At 46.8% G+C, this 24,715-nt stretch overlaps 1 protein-coding gene across 3 annotated transcripts in view; it reads right to left on the reverse strand.

Annotated features, from left to right (window-relative positions):
* Window positions 1-4,007: 4,007 nt before the first annotated feature.
* Window positions 4,008-24,715, reverse strand: part of Ntaq1 (N-terminal glutamine amidase 1) — a 34,933-nt gene continuing 14,225 nt past the window's right edge. For 2 of the 3 annotated variants that reach the window (XM_005002607.4, XM_003467387.5), the window contains 3 exons: window positions 16,257-16,405; window positions 15,403-15,527; window positions 4,008-12,208 (listed from right to left, as the gene is read on the reverse strand). In XM_005002607.4, coding sequence (XP_005002664.3) covers window positions 12,099-12,208; window positions 15,403-15,527; window positions 16,257-16,405 — 384 coding nt within the window. In that variant the 3' untranslated portion in view covers window positions 4,008-12,098. The remainder of the gene's footprint in view (window positions 12,209-15,402; window positions 15,528-16,256; window positions 16,406-24,715) is intronic. The other variant, XR_010041240.1, reaches the window with a different exon arrangement.

Raw genomic sequence — 24,715 nt, forward strand, 5'->3', positions numbered from 1 at the left:
GTGCAGGAAATCTGCCCACAATACCAAAGACTTAGGATATTCAGCCAAGAGCCTGGATCCCACAGCAATGTCCTGCATGAGTCCAGCTGAAGACCTAGAGCCCATGACAAAACCTCCCACAGGAGTCCAACTGGTGGTCTAGAGCTTACAACTTATGCCAGTCTGTTTTTAGAATCTTCTGGAAAGGCCCAAAGGTCAGCAGTGGAAGTCAGAAAGTCTATGCCAGCAGGGTGAAGGAGCTGTGCCAGTAGATTGGGGTCTGCACTGGAGCCAAGAACTGATGCTCAAAATAAGAACCAGGCTCCCGCAAAAAGTACCATAGCCATCCTTAGTGACATTGAGGTCCTGAGCTCCTCTGATGAGAACAGTCAAGTACATGCCAGAAAGTCAGCATGACAAGCTTCTCCTGGAGATTTAACGGCACACGTTTTCCCCTCCAGAGCCAGGAAGTAATGCTCATGTAAAGACCAGAGCTCCCCCATAGTGAACCAAAGTCACTCTCACCACAAGGTCCTGAGCTCCTCTGATGACAGTGGCTAAACTCATATTGGGGAAGCTAGTCATAATGAGCTCCTCCAGGAGAACCAGTGGCTCGAAACAGCAACACTTAGGAGAACCCACAATGCCTAACTCTTCTTGTCCATGTCTCTGATTATGCTGGCAACTTTCCTCAGGTGGGCCATCTACATGCAACACCATACTGATTTAACTCAGCTGTTGTTAAAATGACCCCCAGTTTTTATTCCATAACAAGTATTCCATGGACACAGAAAATCCCTGGAAGGATATGAAATAAACTGAAAAAAAGGCTGTCTTTGGCTAGGGACATCATAAAACTGGACAATAAAAAGAGAAACAAATTTACTTTTCATTTCTTATATAATTTGAAATTATACAATGTACATATACCATCTATTTTTTAAAGAATTAAGTAAAAATTAAACACGGGGCTGGGTTCTAGCCCCAGTACTGTAAGATCTAAACATGAATTCAGCAGAACCGTATACACAAAATGGATTGCAGAAGAACAAGAAGATGAAGAAGACAAAAAAGACAAAGACTAAGAAGACGACGAAGAAGAAGAAGAGGAGGAGGAGGAGGAGGGCTTTTTACTGTTACCAACCAATCCAACTTCCAAAAACCAATTTTCTTTTTTTTTTTTTTTTGGTACTGGGGATCGAACTCATGACCATGCACTTGCAAGGCAGGCGCTTATGCCGCTGAGCTAAATCCCCAGCCCCAAACCAATTTTCTTAAAAGCTATTTTGTCTTAATTACCTACTGATTGCTGGAACAAAATATCCAATACTCACAAATTAAAGGAAAAAAGTTTAATTCAGTTTACAGTTTGTGGCGGTTTTAGTCCATAGTTGGCTGGCTCTGAGACAGGGTGGCGTGGCAGAGGGGCATCACGGAGGAAAAACAGCCCCTGAGGGCAGGCAGGCAGGAAACAGCAGCCTCCCTGTGTCTTCTCATTGCCTTCTAATTCCGTTGGCTTTGTTACAAGCCTATTGGTTGGTGGCACACACACACCCAGAGTGGGGCTTCTATCTTCAGTGAATCTATTCAGTGCACCCAGAACTACACTAAACCAATCAGTGGACTAATTTAGAACCACACACCCTTAATCCCAGTACCACACACCTGTGATCCAGCCAGCTTTGAAAAGCCACATATGTGAGCTCCTGAGGCTGGGGGTCACTGAATCTAGAATCTAGATATAGCTACAGCATCTATGCTAACATCCCTAACCAGGAACAGCCAATCCTATTAACCTGAGAGCCTCAGCCTCAGACTCCCTACTGGTAAATCTCAAATACCTTATTTCTCTCGATTTTACAGTCAACTTATAAATACCATTTCTACTCTCTGCTTTTCTTGAAAGCTCTTCCTTCCAAACAGATGGTGTTCTGTTTCTCTCACGCATATTGAATATAAAAAGCAAATATGATCTCAAAGAAAAAGCACAGGAAGACACAAAGAACAGTTCCTAAGCTGGAAAATAATTTTGAAGGAAAAAAGTCTTATACAAGAACTTTTCAAACTGATAAGACATCCAAGTCGTACAAGCTAAAGGGGAAAGGAATCCACTGGTTCATAGATCTGACAAGTTCAGATGTTGGGGCTCGTTTCAGACAGGTTGATGCAGGGGCTGAGGAATGGCTGCTCCTGGGCCTCTTGCACCACTCTCTTCTCCTGGCTGTGTCCAGGGATCAGCCCACTGCAGCCCTCCAAAGCTCAGGGACCCCAGCTTAGCACCACCACCGGAGGAGACTGCTCATCTCTGAACAGCAACGCACAATCCGGGGAACATCCTGCCAGTCACTTTTAGACCTGTCCCGGTGAGGGCCTCCAGCCTGGCCTAGCTTAGGCAATTTACTTGTACACAGCAAAACTATGTGAGGTGCTCAGATTCCTGAGAGCATTGCAGGGACGCTGCTAGAAGAAAATGCCATCAAATGTTCTGGTGCCTGCCTATAATCCCAGCACTGAGGGAGGCTGAGACAGGATCACAAGTTCAAGTCCTACCTGAGCAACTTAGTAAGACTCTATCTGAAAAGCAGGGGATGGGGCTAGGAATACAGCTCAGTGACAGAGCACCCCTGGGTTCAATACCCAGTAAGGCGGTGGGTGGCTGTTGCTCTGTAAGTCATAATTATGACCATGACCTTTTTTTCTCCAGCACTGGGGACTGAATTTAGGGCTTTCAAACTAAGTTGTTTTGTGTTTTGTTTGCTTTGTACTTCCTGAGACAGCAACTCACCAAATCACTAAGCCACCCAGACGGCCTCCTCCTGTCTCAGTCTCCAAACCCACTATGTCCAGCTCCTTGGGACATTTTAACCAGCTTAAAACTATAAAACCTTGCTCCCTGCATTGTTTATCAGTAATAGATTTTCAGTTTTAAGATAAAGTGGCTCCAAAGTCCAAAGAGACACGTGGTTAGAAAGTCTAACCCACAAAGACAACTGTCTGGTCTGTCTGTACTAGATGTACTTCTCGGTATCAGATGAGAAACACAGTCACAAAACAGGCCAAGAAAAACCTCCAGAAATGCAGTCTATAAATCAGACTGCAATCCTTTGGTCTCTCGGACACCCTCTACTCAGGGAAAGTATTTCCGTGGTGCAGCCTGCCAGGCTCCATCGTCTTCATTTTAAGCCATGAACTTTTCAGGTGACCTCTGAAACTCAATAAAGATATCTAAGTGTGAGGTCTATATGTAGCTGTAGTGATCAAATAACTTACAATAACTTGTTCTTATTCTGCTGACACCAAGGTTCACCTGCGCCCTCCCAGAATCTTCCTGGGGAGCTAAGTAAGTGACCAGTTGACCCTTGAGCAAATAGTTACAGTGGCTGCCTCTAGTCAGAGGATGCAGGATGCATATTCATGAAAACTTCCTAAGAAGCAGGAAACGGGCGAGGAGTTCGGCTTCGTGGTCGCACACTTGCCTAGACACAGGGAGCCGAGTTAAATCCCTAGTATCATTACAAAAAAAAGTGTAGAAAACTCATATAAGAATAAAAGCTTGGATATCCTTGCTATAAGCTATGCTGCAGTTTTTAGAGTGTTATGGTTTATATCTAGATGTATAAACCACAGAAGGGGTTTTGGGAGGTGACTGGATCGCAGGTGATACCCATCACAAGGTTACTTACTGGTGGATTTATAGCTGTGTGTGAAGTTGGCGATCAAAGCCTGGTGGGAAGAGGTGGCCACCGTGGGCCTGGCCAGGAAGAGGTTATATACTCAGCCTGCTTGACCCCTCTGCCTCCCGCCTGCCCTGCCCCGCGCTCTCTCTCCTCTGACCCGCTCCTCTCCTCTACCCTGCCACCCTGCCTTGGAGTCAGCTGACTATGGACCAAAACCTCTACAAACTGTGAGATAACTAAGCCTCTCCTTAGTTAGAGTTATTGGGGGCAAGTAGTATGTCTCAGTGATAAGTAACTAAGACACACAGTAAAACCACGCAAATATGAGTAACAGCCAATACTAAACGCCAGTTTAAAGCCAAGTATCTTTTATTTGGAACTGTACAATTAAAGTCAATTTTCCAAGAAGGCAGACATGACAAATGTGTTTTAAAGCACATTTTTAAAAAGCACATAGATGGGTCTCACATATGACTGAGATATTGTTGGGTGTTAAGATACTCAGGCTCATGAATAATGACACAAAACTTTCAACACAATAAATTTCAAATTATTTTTTAAAAATCACTTATAAGTAGGTCAAAATCATTGTAATGCAATTGTTAACAACATTAGTCCAAAAAGACTAATACTTATTGCTGAGTCAGCTCACAGTACAATCCCTTCCCAAGCAGCCATGCTGTCTCTAGAAATACCGATAGACATCTTCTGTGGGCACATCTGGGTTCTCGCATCTATGAGCCCTGGTCTTGCCCACAGGGCTTACAGTGTAGCTACAGAAACAGGGAAGGTGCAGAGGAGCAAGCAATGACTGGCAGAGCTGTCAGGCGTTTTAACCTAAGAGCCACATGAGGGGCCGGGTGTTGGGAGCCGTGGCACTGCCAAGTCATCAGACGCGGTGATCGCGAGGCCTGTAGGAAAGTACAAAAGCCTGAGCTAGATTACCCCTCCCATCGAGCCCGCCAAGGTGGCGCCTGTTTCCTGCTTCCTGATCCCTATCACCCCACTAAGTTCCCGCCTCGCAGGGTAGTCTGCCTAGCTACTAATGTTGCTAGCCAATCAGCTTACGCGACCCGCCTTGATTTGATTGGAGGCCACAATCCTATATATAGCCAGTACCTCCACCCCTGGAGGGAGAAGCACGGAAGGAGCCGCGGGGAGTGGACCAACAGAGGCTTCGGCCGGGACGAGTCCCGGGGTAGACTGTGAAGGAGGAGAGAAATAAAATAGAACAGTTCGCCACCGCCAGATTTTGTCGTGTGTTCTTCCTGCCGGCCGGGAGCAACACCGACATCTGGTGGCCCGTACGGGGAACTGATCAGCCCTGAGACGAGGCGGTGGATAAAGTCCTTCGACACAGAGCTACAGGACAGGTGAGTAGGGGATAAGCCTGGGCCCTGGGTGGCGCGCACCTACAGGGTTTGTAGACTCCTCTCAGGCTCACACGTAAGTGGTGGACCCTTAGACCTCACGCGGTGAGCAACATATTAAAAATGGGAAATGTACCGAGTAGGGACACTCAGCCCCTGGTGCAGGTCCTCCGGAAGCTCTTAAAGTCAAGAGATCTTAAGGTAGGGCGCAAGACTCTGGAAAATTTTTTAGAAGAGATTGACAGCTTCGCCCCCTGGTTCTTGCCTACGGGGCATCTAAACCTACCCTCATGGGAAAAGCTGGGTAGGGACCTTTCTCTAGCGGAGAGGGAGGGCAGAGCATCGGTTTCCGCTCGGCCTCTGTGGGAAATGATATATGCGTGCCTGAGGGTCGAGTGCGGAAGCGGGGAAAGCTCTCAAGAACTTACCGAGGCACGCAGGGTTTTTGAACAGACTCAGTCAGGGAGCTCCCGAGAAGGATCCATCAAGGGGAATAGAGAGACAAGGGGGGAGGGTAGGACTGAGGCCCCGGAGTCGTCCGACTCTGAGGACGAGGAGGACCTGAATGGAGGCGAGACAGAAGGGTCTGGATGCCAGGAGGATAAGCCACCTGACAAAGAATCGCGGGGGTCCTTCGCCGCGCTGTGCCGCGAGCTGCGCTCCGCCCAAATTGGTCTACGGAAGAGCAGGGAGCTCCTGAGCGCCCCCTGGCTGGAGAAGGAAGTTAAGCCCTCTGCCCCGCCTTGGGGGCCGCCCCCCGAGGCGGTCCCCCGCCGCGAGGCAGCCACGTGGGAGCTCCCCCTTCTTCCATCAGAACAGGAAGTGATACATGGGCCGCCATCTTACGACGCTCCGCCGCCTGCTGGACGGTACTTTCATAGGCGGCTTTGGCAGGGCGGGTGTCTGCCCCTCGGGGACCATCTGCTGCCTGGGATAGACAGTGGCCCCTATGGGATATTCCCCGTGCAAATAGCTATGGGCCAGGGACGTAATGCATGGGAGCCTTTTGAGATAAAACAGATTAGAGAACTCAAGAATGCAGTCACAACCTTTGGGCCGACGGCGCCATATACCATCGCTATGCTAGAGAACCTGTCTGCGGGACCCCTCACCCCCACGGACTGGATTCAGCTGGCAAAGGCGTGTCTGCCCTCGGGTAGTTACCTGGATTGGCGGGCCTGGTACGCCGAGTTCGCTGCCGAACAGGCGGAAAGAAACGCTAACCGAGGGAACCGGGGGTGGAATAGAGACATGCTTATGGGGGAAGGCCAACACGCTGATGATCAGACTCAGTTCCCTGGTGCAGTTTATGAGCAGATCAATACCATTGGGCTTCGCGCCTGGAAGCAGGTGAGTGGTGCCGGAGCGGCATCCTTGTGCCTCTCTAAGATAGTCCAGGGCACAACAGAGCCATTCGTTGATTTTGTGGCTCGGATGCAAGATGCCGCCGATAAGATCTTTTCCGATAGGGAAGTGGCTCAACCGCTGGTTAGACAGTTGATTTTCGAGCAACGCACAAAGGAATGTAAAGCAGCAATAGCCCCCCATAAGAACAAGGATCTTAACAACTGGATCAGAATATGCAGAGAGATCGGGGGGCCGCTCTCCAATTCGGGAGTTGCCGCTCTCCTGGCAGCAGCTGTACAGCAGAAGGGACCCCGCGGATCAGGAGAGGAACGTAAGGCCAAAGGGTGTTTTGCCTGCGGGGAGCCAGGACACATTAAACGTCACTGCCCAAACAATGCAGATGCTAGGCCCCGTCCTAGGAATGAAGAGCCATATGTTTGTGGGCGATGCAAGAAGGGACCACACAAAGCTGAGGAGTGTAGGTCGGTCTTTGATGCTCAGGGCAACCGTATTTGTGGACGAGATGCTAGAGAGCCAAAAAACGGCCAGAGGGGGCCCTCCTCACAGGCGGGCCCCCGCCCCAGAGACAGGACAACACAGGATGGCAGCCTTCAACAAGGGCCACCCCTGGGTCAGCAGGTGTGGACCTCAGTGTCGCCTCCAGATTCATATTAGCGCTTGACATGGGTGTTCAGATAGTCAAGACCACCTTCCGGGGGCCACTTCCCGAGAATTCCGTGGGTCTGGTAATCGGAAGATCCTCCACCGCCCTCCGGGGTCTTACGGTGATCCCTGGGGTCGTTGACTCAGACTACATGGGAAATGTCAAAATTATGGTCCAGTCCCTTGCGGGTACGATGGTGATCAATAAGGGAGATAAGATAGCGCAGCTCTTGCTGCTTCCCAGTCTCCATGGGAGGTTCCCGGCAAAACAAAAGATTAGAGGAAACCAACACTTTGGCTCCTCCGGGGAGGTCTTCGAGGGGCTGCACATGACACTTGATAAAAGACCCATGCTTTCACTCAAAGTCAATGGTAAGAGTATAACAGGCCTCTTAGATACAGGAGCTGATCGCTCCATTATCTCCAGAAAGAACTGGCCTTCTGGCTGGCCTACCAACACTGCAGACAACACGCTCCAAGGTCTGGGGATGGTGTCAGCCCCCCAGGTTAGCGCCTCAACCCTTCTCTGGTGCGATGAGGAGGGTCATCAGGGCCATTTCCAACCATTTGTGTTGCAGTTGCCAGTGTCTCTATGGGGAAGGGACATCCTCACTCAGATGGATGTCACACTTACGTCAAACTGCTCCCCCCAGGCTAAGGATATACTCAGGAACCAGGGATATACCCCCGGCAAAGGCTTGGGCAATGCCCTACAGGGTCGGACATCCCCAATACCAGTAGAGAACAGAAAAGGTAGGCAAGGGCTGGGTTTTTCTTAGGGGCCGCTGAAGAAGCTCTCCTACCCACTTCGATCAAAATCACCTGGAAATCAAATGATCCGGTTTGGGTACCTCAGTGGCCCCTGCCTAAGGAGAAGCTATTAGCCTTGTCAGAAATAGTCAGTACACAACTTAGATTAGGACACATTAAGCCGTCGACCTCCCCATGGAACGCCCCCATTTTTATAATTAAGAAAAAGTCTGGCAAGTGGAGGCTGCTCCATGATCTAAGGGCGGTCAACGCGCAGATGCAGTCCCTGGGGGCGGTCCAGAGGGGGCTGCCAGCTCTCTCAGCCATCCCTCAGTCTTGGCCGATTTATGTTATAGATCTTAGAGACTGTTTCTTCTCAATCCCCCTGCATCCAGAGGACACCCATAGGTTCGCCTTTACTTTACCCACCATTAACCAAGAAAGCCCTGATCTCAGATACGAGTGGATAACGCTGCCCCAAGGTATGGCCAACAGTCCCACTATGTGTCAGATCCCTACTGGCCCCCCTACGGAAATCCTTTCCCAAGATAAGATGTGTGCATTACATGGACGACCTTTTGTTCAGCGGCAGGGACCCAGACATGCTAAATAATATGCTCGGCCAGTTGGTCGAGGCCTTGAGACAAGCCAATCTGCATGTTGCCCCCGACAAGATTCAGGGAGGAGAAATGGTGACCTACTTAGGCGCGAGAATCTCCCCTATGCTAGTCTCTCCGCAGAAGGTCACCATTAGGACGGATGGCGTTACGACCCTAAATGACATGCAAAAGCTATTGGGAGACATTAATTGGATTAGGCCATATTTACATATACCAAATTCAGATCTCAAACCCCCGTTCGACCTTCTGAAGGGAGACCCAGATATAGCCTCCCACAGGAGGCTCACTCCTGAGGCAAGAGCTGCCTTACAGAGAGTAAAAAAAGCCTTAGGTGGGGCTACCTTACACAGAATTGAACCAGGGCGACCCTTTGACGTCTGTCTGCTGCAGACTAGTCTACAGCCCACAGCGGTGATTTGGCAGAAAAGACCACTCCTGTGGATACACCCTAAGGTCTCACCTGCAAAAGTCATAGAACATTACCCGGAGGCAGTCGCTTCATTGGCCCTTGAAGCGCATGATAGAGCTGTCCAACATTTTGGCTCAGGACCACAAGCCATCCGAGTACCCTATACCGCCAGCCAGATCAAGACCCTGGCTGCCTGCATAGATACTTGGGCCATTTTGAGATGTGTTTTCCATGGGGATATAGACAATCAATACCCTAAAGACCCTATCTTGTCATTTGTTACTCAGCACCCTGTAATTTTTCCAAAGGTTACTGCCTCTGAGCCATTAGTCCCAGCAACTACAATATATACAGATGGCTCCAAGACGGGGATAGGCGCCTATGTGATCCTAGGCAAGCCCCCGGTTACCATACAATTTGAACCAGATCAGCCTCAGGTGGTGGAACTGCAGATCGTTAAAATGATTCTTGAAAGGTTCTCAGGAGCCATTAACATTGTCTCCGATTCTAGGTATGTGGTCAATGCTATGCAAGTGCTTGAGACTGCCGGTTTAATTAGATCCACTTCCACAGTGGCTGGGCTGTTCCTGTCTATCCAGACATTGCTTCAGAACAGACACCATAAGGTCTTCACCACCCACATAAGAGCACATACATCCCTGCCAGGGCCTATGGCACAGGGGAAAGCGGCCGCTGATGGCGCCACTCGCCCGTTATGGATTTTTTCCTTTCAGACATCAATTGAGCGAGCCCACGCCTTCCATGATAAGTTCCATATCAATGCCAGGACACTAGCAAGCCATTTCCAGATTCCCAGAGCAGAGGCACGAGACATCGTGCGACTATGTGGCTCTTGCGCCACATATAAACCTGTCATACCGATGGGTGTAAACCCTCGGGGCTTGGTCCCTGGTGACATTTGGCAGATGGACATCACACATATCCAAGAGTTTGGGACTCTAAAATATGTCCATGTCTCCACAGACACCTGCTCTCATATCATATTTGCAACAGCAGAGGCAGGCGAAAGAGTGTCTCATGTAATCAATCATTGCCTGGCGGCTTGGGCCGCGTGGGGCAAACCCAAAACATTAAAGACCAATAACGGACCAGCTTACACGGGGAAAGCCTTCAATGAGTTCTGCGCAATGATGGAAGTCCAGTTAAAACATGGTATCCCATACAATCCTCAAGGTCAGGGAATTATCGAAAGGGCTCACAGAAGTCTCAAAGCAATTCTAGATAAACAAAAAGGGGGAGTAGGTCAAGGACTGCCCCCAAAGGCACGATTATCCATGGCACTATTTACACATAATTTTTTAAATTTAAATGGTGATAATTGCTCCCCAGCTATGGAGCACTGCAAGCCTTCACAACCATAGAGGCTGGGTTAAATGGAAGGACGTCCTGACAGGACAATGGATGGGCCCGGATCCGGTGATCAGCTGGAACCGAGGTGCGGTTTGTGTCTTCCCACAGGAACCGGGACGAGAACCATTGTGGGTACCAGAGAGACTGACACGAGCGACAAGCCCCTTGATCAGAGATCAGGCCTGCTCAGCTAAAGACCAACTACAGACCAGCGAGCAAGATGAAAAAATATAGGACCACCTCCCTCCATGGAGCTGTCGTCCTACTCTTCCTCAGGATTGATATGGTACATGCTGGTTTTGGGGGCCCTATGTCTAGAGACGACCTAAGAGCCAGTATCCATGGGAACCCCTGTGATTGCAAAGGGGGTACCGCTACATCTCCCCCTCAGAGGTACACTTCATCAGTTGATTGTGCAGATGTCTGCTGGGAGGTGGAACCCCCCCGTCCATAGGCAACTGAGGATATCTTGGCCCGCTATGCTCCTTGTTCCTGATCTTGCTTATAGGCCCATGCGTTTTTCGATGGGCCACCTCCTTCATCAACAATCGCCTCGCGGCGGCCCGACGCCAGATCCGTCTGGTCGCCCATGCGGCTCTGGAGGCGGCTCGAAATGGGCAGGAGGACCCTCAGGCATATGCATGGCTCGCTCGCCTGGCCTACGACCGGGTTTGAGTGCAATGAGCTTCCCATATTCTTCCCCATAAGCACAGCATCGTTGGGTAGATGAGTCAAAGACGGGTAAGAGCGCACTTCCCCGGTGCGACTCAACCTAAGCCAGGCCCTACCCCGTTCCGCTCGAAAGCCGCTGGATTGTTAGATGCTGCCTAGGTCTAAATTTCTCTCCGAGGGGATTCGTGGAGAGAAATGAGTGCAAGCTTGTGTGCATCCAGGTTCCGTCCAGTTCGCGCCTGGCCCTAGAAAAAGGACAAGGGCCTCAAGGCCTTGGCCGACCATGGTACGGCCGACCGGGTCGACGCCAAGGACCTGTGGCGGGCCTGCATATAGGGCACAAGCCTCTACACCCAGTCCAGGACAGGCTTCGACGCGTATTTTCTTAGAAAATAAAGAAGGGGGAGATGTTGGGAGCCGTGGCACTGCCAGGTCATCAGACGCGGTGATCGCGAGGCCTGTAGGAAAGTACAAAAGCCTGAGCTAGATTACCCCTCCCATCGAGCCCGCCAAGGTGGCGCCTGTTTCCTGCTTCCTGATCCCTATCACCCCACTAAGTTCCCGCCTCGCAGGGTAGTCTGCCTAGCTACTAATGTTGCTAGCCAATCAGCTTACGCGACCCACCTTGATTTGATTGGAGGCCACAATCCTATATATAGCCAGTACCTCCACCCCTGGAGGGAGAAGCACGGAAGGAGCCGCGGGGAGCGGACCAACAGAGGCTTCGGCCGGGACGAGTCCCGGGGTAGACTGTGAAGGAGGAGAGAAATAAAATAGAACAGTTCGCCACCGCCAGATTTTGTCGTGTGTTCTTCCTGCCGGCCGGGAGCGACACCGACAGCCGGGGATACAGCTCAGTGGCACAAGAGCCTGCCTGGCAAGTACAAGGCTGTGGGTTCAATCCCAGCTACCAAAAACAGAAGAACAAAACAAGCACCACACAGCAGCAATCATATGCCATGGCAAGTTTCCACTTGACAACCCAGAAGAGGAGTTTTGTTTTATCTGTGGTGCTGGGACAGAACCCAGGGCCTCACACATACTAAGGACACACTCTACCCCAGCCCAGAAAAGGTTTTACTCAGTTTGTTTGTATTTGTGCTCATCCACATTTCTATTCCACTGAAGTAAAAGAGAAACATGAAACTCCAAACCAGTGGTACCACGTCTGCTGCCCTAAACGACCACATGACTTGTTCACATCCTGGATTCTCCACGGCTCCACATCCCAGTGTCCAGTTCAGCAGCTTTTACTGCTAAACCGATGTGCAAATTCAGGTAGTGTGTAGACAGCTCCCCAGCCGACTTCAGGATCCATACTGATGAAGTCATTCAGGTTCATTTTGTAGTCTAGAAAGATACATAAAAGAAATGTAGTTTCAAAATGCAACTTTGGTTTAACAGCAATGAAACAATACAGAAGAGTAAAACTAGGGGAAATTATTCAAACAGCGATTTAAGATCACTTCTGTAGCATTCCTGCCTTAAATACACATTCCTCTAATCACAGGAATTCATCACACAAACCTGAACTGAGGGGTACTCCACAAAATAACTCACCAGCGGTCTTCAGAAGTACAAAGATTGTAAAGGAAAACAAAACAGAACGGAATTATCACTGAGTGGAGGAGACATGACCAACTACGTAAGATCCCTCAGTTAGATCCTAGTCTAGAAAAAAGAAACTGGTTGGGAAACTTGCAAATGAAGTATGTAAGTTACTAGTTTGTATCATATTACATCAACATTTTGGTATCACTACATCATCTTCCTGGTTTTGGTAGTTTATATTACAGTTATTTAAGATGTAACAGGAAATTGAATGAAGGATAAACAGAAACTCTGTCATGCTTAGCAAATTTTCTAGAAATCTAAAATTTTCAAAATAAAAAGCTAGATGGGAAAATGCACAATTTACTGACTTCAATAGCTGAATTACAGGAAATTCAGAGGATACAATAAAGATATAATCAGCAAAATCCAACCTGTTACCCCAAGACCAAGACTGTCCAACAAATTAACAAAGAAAGAACTGGATAAAGAATCTGTACAGTAAAAAAAGACTCTTCAGAGGCATTTTGGGCAAACACTACAGTCTTCTCTTGGATCTTTCAGATAAACTAGTGAAAAAGAGTAGGGCTTCATGAGATAACTGTAAACATGAATGCTGACTACATAGGTGACAATCTTAAAGAATTATTCATTTCTCTAGATGCAACAATAACATTGTGGCTTCTTATCTTTTAAAAACATACGTCTGCACAAAAAAAAAAAAGATACGTTTACATTTTAGACATGCACACTAAAATACTCAGAGCGAAAGTACATACTATCTCAGATACACGCCCGAGTGTAGGGGAGAGGACACAGTGGCTGCGAGCTTCAAACGAGGAGTCAGAAGTCTGTTGTGCTAACATGTCTGCGCTTGGACAGGATTTACATTTTCCAGGTTAAAAACATTCTGGGACCGAGGAGGTAACTCAGTGGTACCATGCTTACCAGGTTCGATCACCACTGCCATCAAAAGTAATACTAATAATCATAATCATAATGTATGCACAATTTCTGCTTCTGCCCATCAAAGAATTATTACAGGAAAGGCTACAACAAAATACGAGAAAACTGGGTGAAACAGAAGCAACTGTTTGCAGCCACTGCACAACGACAGCACAGGAGCAAAAATAAATGAGGGGAAAGCAGGCCCACAGAGCACGCTGTGAAGACAGGGAACACAGGCAGCCGGCAAGCACCTGCACTCAGCAAGCGCTGAACCTGGGAGGGTCCAGGTAGCTACTGGTGAAATTCAGAGTGGGAATACAGAGGACCCCAGAAGAAGGATCCAGAGAAAGAGCTCCAGAGATCTGCAGAGGGGACCACCTACCTCTGTGAACAAACACTAATCTTGTCTTTCCTAGAAGGCAAGGCCAGAAAGAATGCACCAGAAAGCAGGAATAATTCATATCCCCATTGTAAATGTGTTTCCCGGTGGGGGAAAAAATTTTCTTTTTTAAAAAACATTAAATGCGGCGCTGGGGATTTAGCTCAGCAGCATAAGCACCTGCCTTGTAAGCAGGCAGTCGTGAGTTCGATTCCCGGTACCAATAAAAAAAGAAAAAGACAAAAAAACATTAAATGCTACACCAAGTATGGTGGCAATTCCTATAATCCCAGCACTTGCGAGGCTAAGGCAGGAGAATCACTATGAGTTTAAGGCCAGCCTAGGCTACACAGTGCATTGAGGGCCAGCCTACAACACAAGACCCTGTCTTAAAAAACAAAACATTAAATGCTGAGTAGAAAGCAGTGGTCATTCAGACAGATTTGTGTCCACTGATATTTATTAAATGTATAAGCTAATCTCAGTATGCAACACATCCCAGAACATAGGAGGCTGAGGCAGGAGGATCACCATGAGTTCAAGGCCAGCCCAAACTGCATAGTGAAACTCTGCTCAAAAAGACCACCAAAAAAAAAAAAAAAAAAAAAAAAAAAAATCTATGCACAACATATCAAATACAGTAAATTTTGTCATAAGAGTCACTCCTATAAATGCAAGGAGCTGAATAAAAGTGTCATTATTGATACATACATTTAAAGCATGTTTTTATTTAAATTTTGTCTTGAATCATTTTTTAGACCTTTGTTCTTTATAAAACACCACTAACTAGCTATTGATAATTCAGATGTATCCTATATTTTAAATAATGAGAGTTTTTACAGGGAATGTAATTCTCTGTAATTGAAGCCTAAATCCTCTTTAAGTGCTTCCTCCCTTCAAATATGTAAACACATTTGTAATTTTCTTTCTGGTTAGACTATTAATCCGACTGTCCCTATTTTTCTGGGATCCAACGGCACACATGCCACACAGGCTGTTTGTATGCTGAACCCTCAGAAAGCTTCACCATCACTGCTCTAGAGGGATGCCACACAGACTGCAGGAGTCACGTGTGGGGTGACCTCACCCAGGAGAGAGAATGTTGTGGAAGACACACCACCTAAACAATGTCCCAAACATGTATGAGTGCCAGGCAGCGCTAACAGGCAAATGGACCTCTCTCTCTTACCATCTCAGGAAAGTATCAACTACACTGTTGCTTAAGACACATAAAGAAAGCCAGTGGTACAGAAAACCTGCAAGCTCTTGCTTCCCTCGAGTGCGAGTTTTATTATAAAGTCAGTGAAATGACATTCTGTGCATCAGGAGGGTATACTGGGGACTTCTGTCGCCATCCCATGAGGCTGAGCCACGGCAAAGTGCTGATCACACTGTGAATGGACCGGCACACAGACCTGATGCCCAGTGTCCAGCAGCAGCTACAGCCAATGAACCAGCAGACTGCTCGGACTGTCCCTTTCCTTCCTGAAGTTCTCATGCCTTCCAGTCCTGTTCCCTGTGCCTCAATTTTGGAATCTCATCAACACACAGATCTAGGACTCCTTCACCGCTCAGTTTCATCCGAACAAAGACCTAACTATCCTTGCCTGGTGGACAACTGATCTCCAGTGACGACCAGAACCCAGGAGCAGCCCCTGCTACGCACCTCCGGTTTCGATGCAGGGGTAAGGTGGGGGGGCCTCCTTCCAGTTCCCACTGGAGTCTTTCATGTGAGACCGGTCAGAGGCAAAGTTCTTCAAATAGCAATCAGCACGAATGACTCTAAATTTCCTGTAGATAGATCAGAATGCAGCCCATTAGGGAAGCGTTAAATCTGAAATTCTAACTCAGTATTTATATGGATTCACCTTCCATGGTACACACAAAGCTACTCATGCATGTTTCTGACTTTCGCAGAGTAGAGATACGTGTATAGCTTGCACCTATCTAAAAAGAAGCTATGTGAACAAAAAAAAAAAAAAAAAAAGAAAAAAGCTATGGGAAACCCAATTCGTAGCTGCCAAGGTACAGAAGTACATCTGTCCAGCTGCTTTTATTCATTCAATTGCCCATGGGGGACACAGAGCAGGATTTTCTAGTGTTCCCTTTGCAACTCTCTCAGTTTTGGCAGAATGACACAATCCTCTCTCCCCAAACAAGAGTGTGAGAATCGGCTGGGGATTTAGCTCAGCAGCATAAGCACCTGCCTTGCAAGCAGGCAGTCATGAGTTCGATCTCCAGTACTGATAAAAAGGAAAAAGACAAAAAAAAAAGTGTGAGAATCACAAAATGCCTGAAAGAAACTACTTGAGATCTTATCCCACAAATATCTTAAAGACTGCCAACTTTTTGTATGGTGGACAAGCTTTTAGCTTTATGTACCTGAATCTCCCATGTAGCAAGCGCATCATCTCTAACATCAGTTCAGTGCTGTAGCCAAGGTAAGTGACCTTTAAAAATTCAACGTGAAAAGGAAGAACTTCTGAGGGCCCCCAATAAATCCATCCTGAATGTCCTTACCTCCTAAACTGCGGATGAATGTCATCGTCAGACTTAAAGGCCTCTTCTACATATGTGTCAAAGGGGCAGGGAAATGGCAGCACTGTATCAAGGTCATAAATGAAGCTCTGTCCTCCACTTGAAACATGAAGCAAAACAACATGGTAATCCTGAAAGTAAGAATGGCTGAAGTTAGCCAAGTTGCTCAAGGATGAAGAACTCCAGGGTACCAGTATCAGTGCACATATATCATAGCAATACAGACAAACAACTAGTACACCCCTCCTGATACCAGCACAAGAAAATAATGCAAGCCCAAAACCCTGAAACCAGAACAAACACCCAGTGCCAGCGAAGCGGTTAAACAAACTGATCGAACAATTTTACCTCTAGGAAACTATCATACAGAAAAATGGTCATAAGCAAGTAGAGGCATGCTGCACACATAAGATATGCATTATATATGTATATAACTGCTGTGGGGCTGTTTATAATAGTGAGAATTCCAAACCATAAAAACTACTGAGGAATGGCAAATAAACTACAAATACATTCATATAAAGACTATTATAGTTACTTCCGGGAGAACATGATGGACAGATAGCAGCAGCCACGGAGGCTCTCTGAGATTACCAGTTTAAAATCCAGGAGCAGTGCCATGTGAGGAGTCGAACGCGAGGGGAGATGTATCCTGCCAACCCAGGAACGAACTAAGCTGAGAGAAACCAACTGGAAATGCAATCCTGATGCTATAACAGGAACAGATAAAATCTCAGTGCGGAAGCTGGATCCTATGCCATTGGAAGCCGTGATTTGAATTTCCTGCTGCCGCTACTGCATCCCAATCCACACGGCAGGGAGAGAGACGCGTGAAAGCTCTGAGAACTGGAATCGGTGAACCAAACGGCATTGACAGCGGGATTGGCAGGGAGCCCTGCATCGACCTGCGGTGAGTGAAAGAAATGGGGACCCTTTCATAGACTAGGAGACTCCAACAGAGGACATTCTGGGAACGAGCAGACTAGCTGGAACAGGGCCCTGCAGTGACTTTAGTCGCATATTCCCCTCTCAAGTGGGAGTGGTGGGGAGTGCTTGGCCTGGTGACGCCGTGGACTAAGATCCAGTAGGCTAGCCCAAATCAGGTCCCTGCGCCTGGTGGTGCACCCTAGCAGTGAAGCATTCAGTAGGCTGACCTGGAGGGGCGGGCCCAGCAGAGGCTGCCCAGGTCTGTGTCTCCCTAGCACACTGCAGTGGGCGGGAACACCCGGGTGAATTCAAACAAACTGTAACAGACAAAGAGGAAAAAAAAACTGGGCCTCCTACATACACTTGTATGGAAGGAACAAAAAGTATGGGAAAAGGGAGCAACAAGAAAGGGTCCTCAGTCCCCAATCCTGAGAACACTGATCCAGGAAAGGTAAGTACAAAAGAGAATGAAGACAGAAAACATGCAATATCCGACACAGCACCTATAGACATAAAGCGGTATCTCCAGAGCCTCATAGACAAGTTCAAAAATGAAGTATTTAATGAAATAAAGCAAGAAATAAGTAGAATAGTTAGAGAAATACTAAGCACCACCCAAGAAAAAACAGATGGTCGAATGGAAGAACAGAAAAAAAGGGGAGAATTGTTTGATGGAGAAAATAGAGAAAACATAAAATACGTGAAGCAGGTTCAAAGAGATTACCAGGAAACTAAAAACTCTATTGAAAGCTGGCATAACAGCTTGAAAGAAACCAAGGATAGATTATCAGAACTGGAGGACAGATTTGTAAGGTGGGAGCATGAAATGAAAAACTTCTTAAAAATAACAAGAAAACAAACAGCAATAATACAAAGACTAGAAGATAAGAGGATCTATAATTTAAGAATTAAGAAAATAAAAGGAGTAGGGACACAAACAAATGAACTACAGAAGCTATTCACAGAAATAATCCAGGAGAATTTCCCTAATTTAGCAAAAGGTAAAGATACTCAGATGTATGAGGCATACAGGACCCCAGCCACCTACAACCCAAACAGAGCTACACCCAGGCGTATAATAATCAAAATTCCAGAAATCCAATATAAGAACAGAATATTAAAAGCCGTGAAAGACAAGAACAGATCACTTACAAGGGAACACCCATCAGAATTACACCAGACTTCTCGGCACAAACCATCAAATCATGAAGAGTGTGGGGGGAAATAATTCAAGCTTTGAAAGATAATAACCTCCAGCCAAGATTGATATATCCTGCACAACTGTCCCTAGAAATTGATGGAAAAACAAGGTGCTTCCAGGATAAAGAGGAACTAGGGGAATTTGCAACCACCAATTCAACTCTATAGAGATTACTGCAGGATATTCTAAAAATGAAAAATACCAAGATTCCAGAAACAGTGGCAGAGCAGCCACAATGAATGGAGCAGAAAGCAAAATGAAGAGGACAAACTGACAACTAATGACAGAAAAAGAGCTCAACAGAAATGAGGCAGAGAAGATCGGATGGTAAGAACAGCCATTTTGGAGAAAACAAGATATCATAATAGGTAGTGCTGATTTAATATCCTCTTGTTTTGAAGTCCCATCAAGCTTTTGTTCTTCTGTCTCCATTGATTTTAACCTGTTGTATCTTATTGGATTTTATTATATGTGATAATATAAACAAAAACTTTTATAGACAAGGAGATTATACAGAAACCATTGTTCATTTTCTGTTAGTTGATTCTAAATACCCTGTAATACTGTCATTCTCTTGAATGGTTTGACATTGTCTTGATATGTTTGATGCTACAGTATACGAAGTTATACCCAAAGATTTTAAGGGAAGAGACACTGTGGTAACCACTATTTTGTCGAGATTATATTGTGGTGAAACACTATTTTGCTTAAATGGCTATGTTTTGACCTGTGCTTTTTTGTTGTTAGGTCTTCTTTTTTTATCTCAATCTCCTTTTTATTATCTACTTTTTCATTTTTATCCTTTTAATTAAGGGAAAAATAAAAAACAGCAGGATATATTATAGTAACCCACTTTGATTTCCTATTAACTTGATTTGAAACTCTGTATTGCTCTCACCATCTTGTTTTGACTGATTTTCCTCTATTCTGTTATGCTTGATAGTACCAAGTTTGAAAGTATAGGCAACAACTATGAAGACAATAAGATTCATTGTGACGCCCATTCTGGTTGACTATTATCTTCTTTTGAAGTCCTCTAATGTCTCCAATGTTTTGGTTTTATTGGTCTTATTCTTTACTGTTTTGTACAATTTTATTATAACTGATGATATAGGCAATTCTTTTTAAGATAACAAGAGGCATTATGGTAACCATTGTTGATCACCTTGTATTTTGTTTTTACATTATGTATTATGTCCATCCTTTTGATTTGACTGACTCTGTACTGGTATGTCACATTTGGTTTTACTTTCTTCAAAAAAAAAAAAAATAGTAGTATGAACTGTGAGAGTAATAAAACCCCAAATGTGTAATTATCATTGTACAAAAGAAAGGAAGAGAAAGTTCTCTAAAAGATATAACTGCATATATATTTAAGTGTATAAGATAGATAACCATATTACTGAGTTTTGTTGGATCATTGAACAAAACTGTTTGCAGTCTCACTGTTTGAAAGTCCCCTCTATATGCTTTAATTTTGTAACTTCAACAACTATTTCTAAGATGACATTATGTAATTAACTAGTGATTTCCTACTGTTTACTTTTTCTGAAATTCTGTATAACTTGTACCCTTTTTCTGTTTTTTCTTTTCTCTCCTTAAATAAAATTTAAAAAAAAAAAGACTATTATATATATATTATATAGATATCAAAGGAAACACGTAGGCTGGGTGTAGTGGCACACGCTTGCAACCCCAGTGCTCAGGAGGCCAAGGCAGGAGGGTAACTTTCAGGCCGGCCTGGCAACAAGTGAGCTCACCTCCTGAGCTATGGGGTATGATCAAAAAATACAGTGAAGGTTTACAAATTTTTTACTTAATACAATAAAAGACATTTGCCATTAATCCCCCTCAAGTCCTCCTCTTTAATACATTTATCCCATCGTCCCTGCCAGCTTCTGACGCACTTCTGGAAGTCCCTTTTTTTTTTTTTTTTTTTTTAAATCAGTACCAGGGATCGAACTCACAACTGCCTGCTTGCAGGGCAGGTGCTTATGCCGCTGAGCTAAATCCCCAGACCCTTAGAAGTACCTTTTCATGAGGGTCCTTAGTTTCACTGTAATGGCTGCCTCACCTCCTGCATGGATTCAAACATTTACCTCCCACGGCCTTTATAATCTTGAGGAAGAGGCAGAAGAAGTATGGTGGCACATGCCTGTAATCCCAGCACTTGGGAAGCTGAGGAAGTGGACCACTGCAAGTTTGAGGCTATCCTGGGCTAATGAGTTCAAGGCCAGCCTTAACTACACAGTGCGACCCTGCCCCCCGCCCAAAAAAAGGTGCATGGTTCCAAACTAAGTGAGTAAAGTGGACAAGGATATACCATAGTGATCTTGACAGAAACTGCTACAAAGAACTGATAAATAAATACAGTGATTATTTAAAACCCCTATTACAGTATTACTGGTATTAATCAACTTCAAAATACTCCCCCGCACTATGCCATCATTCCTAGTGCTCTCACTGCAATACATTTTTTATTTAATAACATTCGACATATAATTGCTACTTATATGTAATGAGACTCTGTGAGAGCCTGTCTCAAAAAAACCCACCCAACAAAAAGGGAAGACAGTGTTATGGCTTTTATACAGATGTCCCCACAAAAGCTCAAGAGTTCATACTTGGGGCTTTGCAGAGGTGGCTGGGTCTGGAGTACGTGGTACCAGGACTCAGCTGTGTGATTACTAAACAACTCCACTGATCGGTTTAGCACAGTCCTGTGTGAGGATACTGGGAAGGCCCACCCTGGGTGTGGGTGGCACCACACAGGGGCGTGTAGCCTGCGAGAGGGTTACAGGGAGACGCAGGCTGCTGCTGCTGCTGCAAGGCTACTGTACTGCTTTGCTGCCTTCTGCCTCTGGGACTGTTCCTCCTGTGATGTCTTCTGCCGTGCCATCTGCCTTGGTGCCAGCCAACGATGGACTAAAACCCCTACAACTATGAGCTTTAAGTAAATCTTTCCTCCTTTAACTTTGAGTTGGGTATTTCTCTCAGCAATGAGAAAAGTAACTAAGATAGAAAGAGGCAAATTTATGGGGAAAATGTCCATGTTATATAGCTAAACAGAAAAAAGTCAGTTGTAGAAGCTGTGTGTGTGATAGCATAATACATATTTATTATTTTTCAATGGTACCTGGGATTGAACCCAGACCCTCTGCACTGAGCTACATCCCCAGGCTGTCTCTTATTTTTCATTTTTAGACTTCTAGGGTCACACTAAGGTGCCCAGATTGAGCTCAAACTTGTGCTTCTCATGCCTCAGCGCACGTGGATTACAGGTGTGTGGCACCATGCCCAGCTATGTCCAGCTTTCTACTTCTAACTAAAAGAGGAGTCAAGCAGGCCCTCATCTGAACCCACGAAGGGAAAAGGGTAAGGCAGCTCTAATTCCCAGTACCAAAAACAAAACCAGCTCTGGCCTGAGCCCATCACACTGCAGGTGTCACTGTCCTCTCCTCCCAGACAGGCGGCCCTGCCGCTGCAGCAGGGGGCAGAGGGGACCTCAGGCTCCTCAAGGAAGAGTGCAGGCTGGTGCTTCAGCGGTTCCGAAGAGAAACGCTCGCCACTGAGGACAGCCACCAAATGCCCAGTCCAAGCACAATCTCAGTTACTCCTCTCAAGCAGGGCAAAGGTTGTGCAAGGGGACAGAGACCCCTGAGACTAGAAACGCCGCAGAGTCCAGTGCCGCCTCAGGCTCCCACTCCTGCAGCAGAAACAGCCTGGGAGACTGACGCTTGTGCATGCGCCCTGCACTCCAGGGGATCCCGCACTCCCTGCGGAGAAACTCCGGGCCCCTCTGAGGGCCCTGCCCTTCTGCCTGGTGGCTCCTGAGACCGGTCCCCTCTACCATGTGCTTCCTGCTAGGCTCAAAGGCTTTCTCCCCAGCAGTCCTTCTCAGTCCTCACACAGCCCCGCCAGGTCTATCTCTGCCTTACCCCAAATCGGCTTCTCAGCAGATTTTTCTGAAGCATGGCTTTTGCTTGTGGAGATGCCCTGAGGTGAAGATGGTGCAGTACAGACCAGGCAATACGTAATAAACTGGCACAAAAATAAACCAAGCGTCTGTCCTAGGCCTATGTGACTTGTGGCGAGACCCCTGGCTGGCTTAAGGTCAGGTTCATCTTTAAACCAACAGCCAGCGCTGAACCCAGCCAACAGCCTTCGAAGTTGTGGCTCCACAGATAACACCAGGAGGGCCCTGAGGACACACTTCCGATCTCCGTCCGGCCCAGTCCTCCACAGCAGCAGACAATCAGGTTGTCAGTTACAGCGGATCCGTCCCCGTCTGCTTTTCCAAACCGCACTGTTCCTCAATTCCTAAACCTAGACCATGCCAACAGTTCACGCCACCCTCCTGCAGCCCACCAGCACCCTCCCCACAAGCCGTGCACCTAAAAATAGGGCAAAGGCCACCACGCCTCACAGTCCCAGCTCGGCACTGAGTCACTGAGCTCTGACTGCTCTGACACCCTCGTAAATGATGTTTCATCCGAGGGTTAGTCTGTCATTGAACCTTTGAGCAGGAAATTGGCGGTCCTAGGCCAAGGGTCCCACTCAGTCCCTCTGGGAGCCAGCAGGGTGTCAGCGAAGCTCAGTGTGGAAAGGCAGAGGACAGGAGGGCAGGTGGGGCGACTCTGAGCCAGCCCCTCCACGACCCCACGGCGCCTGTTTCCTCACACTAGGCGGCCACTCACAGCATTCCTGGGGTGGTGTGTAAATGCTCAGCCTTTTCAGAGCCAACCAAGAAACAGCAGGAATGGAGGCCCCTGCCAAGGACACCATGTACATAAGTGACAGCATGGCTAGCACTTGTCTAAAGGGAGAACTTTCCAGAAAAAAAGGCATACCTCAGGAAAATGTACCACTGAGAACAACCCGCAGCCTTCCAGTTAGTCTGGCCCGACAGGCCTCTACTACACACGGCTGGACCTGAGGGATTGTTGTGCTCTATGCTTATTGCCTTAATAACCATGTACCTGGAGCACTGACCACATTGTTACAAATTAGTTATAAATTAACTGAGGTGTCACCATACTGTTCTGTATGCGTCATCACCTTAGTAACCTGTTTGCTGTGTCAACCGCTCTTCCCTTTGTGAGAGACAAATGATGCTGTGTCAACCTTTGTTCCCTTTGTGAGAAACAAATGTTCCTGGAATTAGCAGGCCAAGGGCTGTAACTTAAGGGGAAAAAAAGGAGGCTAACCACCCAACTGCGAATCATCTCTGACTTCAAGCAAAGGGAACCAAAGGCCTTCCTAATTCCTGCTCTGTCATGTCACTCGGTTAATGTGCTATAAAAATCTGTCAAAATTCTAACTCAGTTGCACAGCTCTGCAAACTCCACCTGCACTGTGTCGCTGGTGCCAGCTTAAATAAAAGTGCTTCTTTTTAAAAAAGACGTCTTGCTGCCCCGTTTTTTTTTTTTTTTTTTTTTTTTTCTTTTTCTTGAATAACATCCTGGGGCCTTGTTTTTGGGGGTACAACAGGACAGTGGGCCTTTCGAGCACCCCAATCACAGCCTGGATGCCTGGAGAGACTTTCAGGGCTGGGAAGCAAAGACCAGCTTCAGGGCACCTGGTCTGTGGAACTCTGTCTCTTCCCACGCAGCACAGTAGCAGGGTAGCCTCTGCCACAGTGGGGAGATGAACTGCAGCGGGGTACCCCTATGTGGCCATGAGGTGTGGTGCAAGGGGCAGTCAGCACAGGTCCTCTCCCTGCAGTCCAGTGGAGCGACCAGTCCAGAGGTCAGCCGAGCCATTCAGCAACACAGTGGGGTCTGCCGAGCTCAGCCTTCCCAAGCACCAGACGCCAACATGTATAAACTTCCTCTCTGTTACCTCATCTGAGCCTCACAACCCAAGGGGACTCAGACAGAACCTGACCAGTCACACAGCTGGGACACAGAGGGAGGGCCAGGACTTCAGCCCTTGGTCCAAGTCCCAACAGGCCAGACTGTGTCTTGATGTTACAGCAGATGCGGCTTCGGAAGCAAGAACAGCATAGGGCCAGCGTTTTAGTCCATTTCATGTCTGGCATATAAAAGGCACTCAATAAGCAAAGGTTACATGAATGCAGCTGGATGTGGTGGTGCACACCTGTAATCCCAGCACTTGGGAGGCTGAGGCAGGAGGACCACTGAAATATTCAAGGCTACATAGTCAATTTAAGCTTTAGTGGCTTTAAGGCCAGCCTGAACTACACAGCAAGACTCTGTCTCAAAAACAAAAATAAACAAAATAAATGAAGAGTCTTAAAGATCATGAACACATCTTTCACAACGGCCATTTAAAACCTTTCCTATAATAATCT

Source organism: Cavia porcellus, unplaced genomic scaffold (genome assembly GCF_034190915.1).
Source record: "Cavia porcellus strain 051 isolate PalLab524CR breed Dunkin Hartley unplaced genomic scaffold, mCavPor4.1 scaffold_19, whole genome shotgun sequence".
Taxonomy (NCBI): Eukaryota; Metazoa; Chordata; class Mammalia; order Rodentia; family Caviidae; genus Cavia; species Cavia porcellus.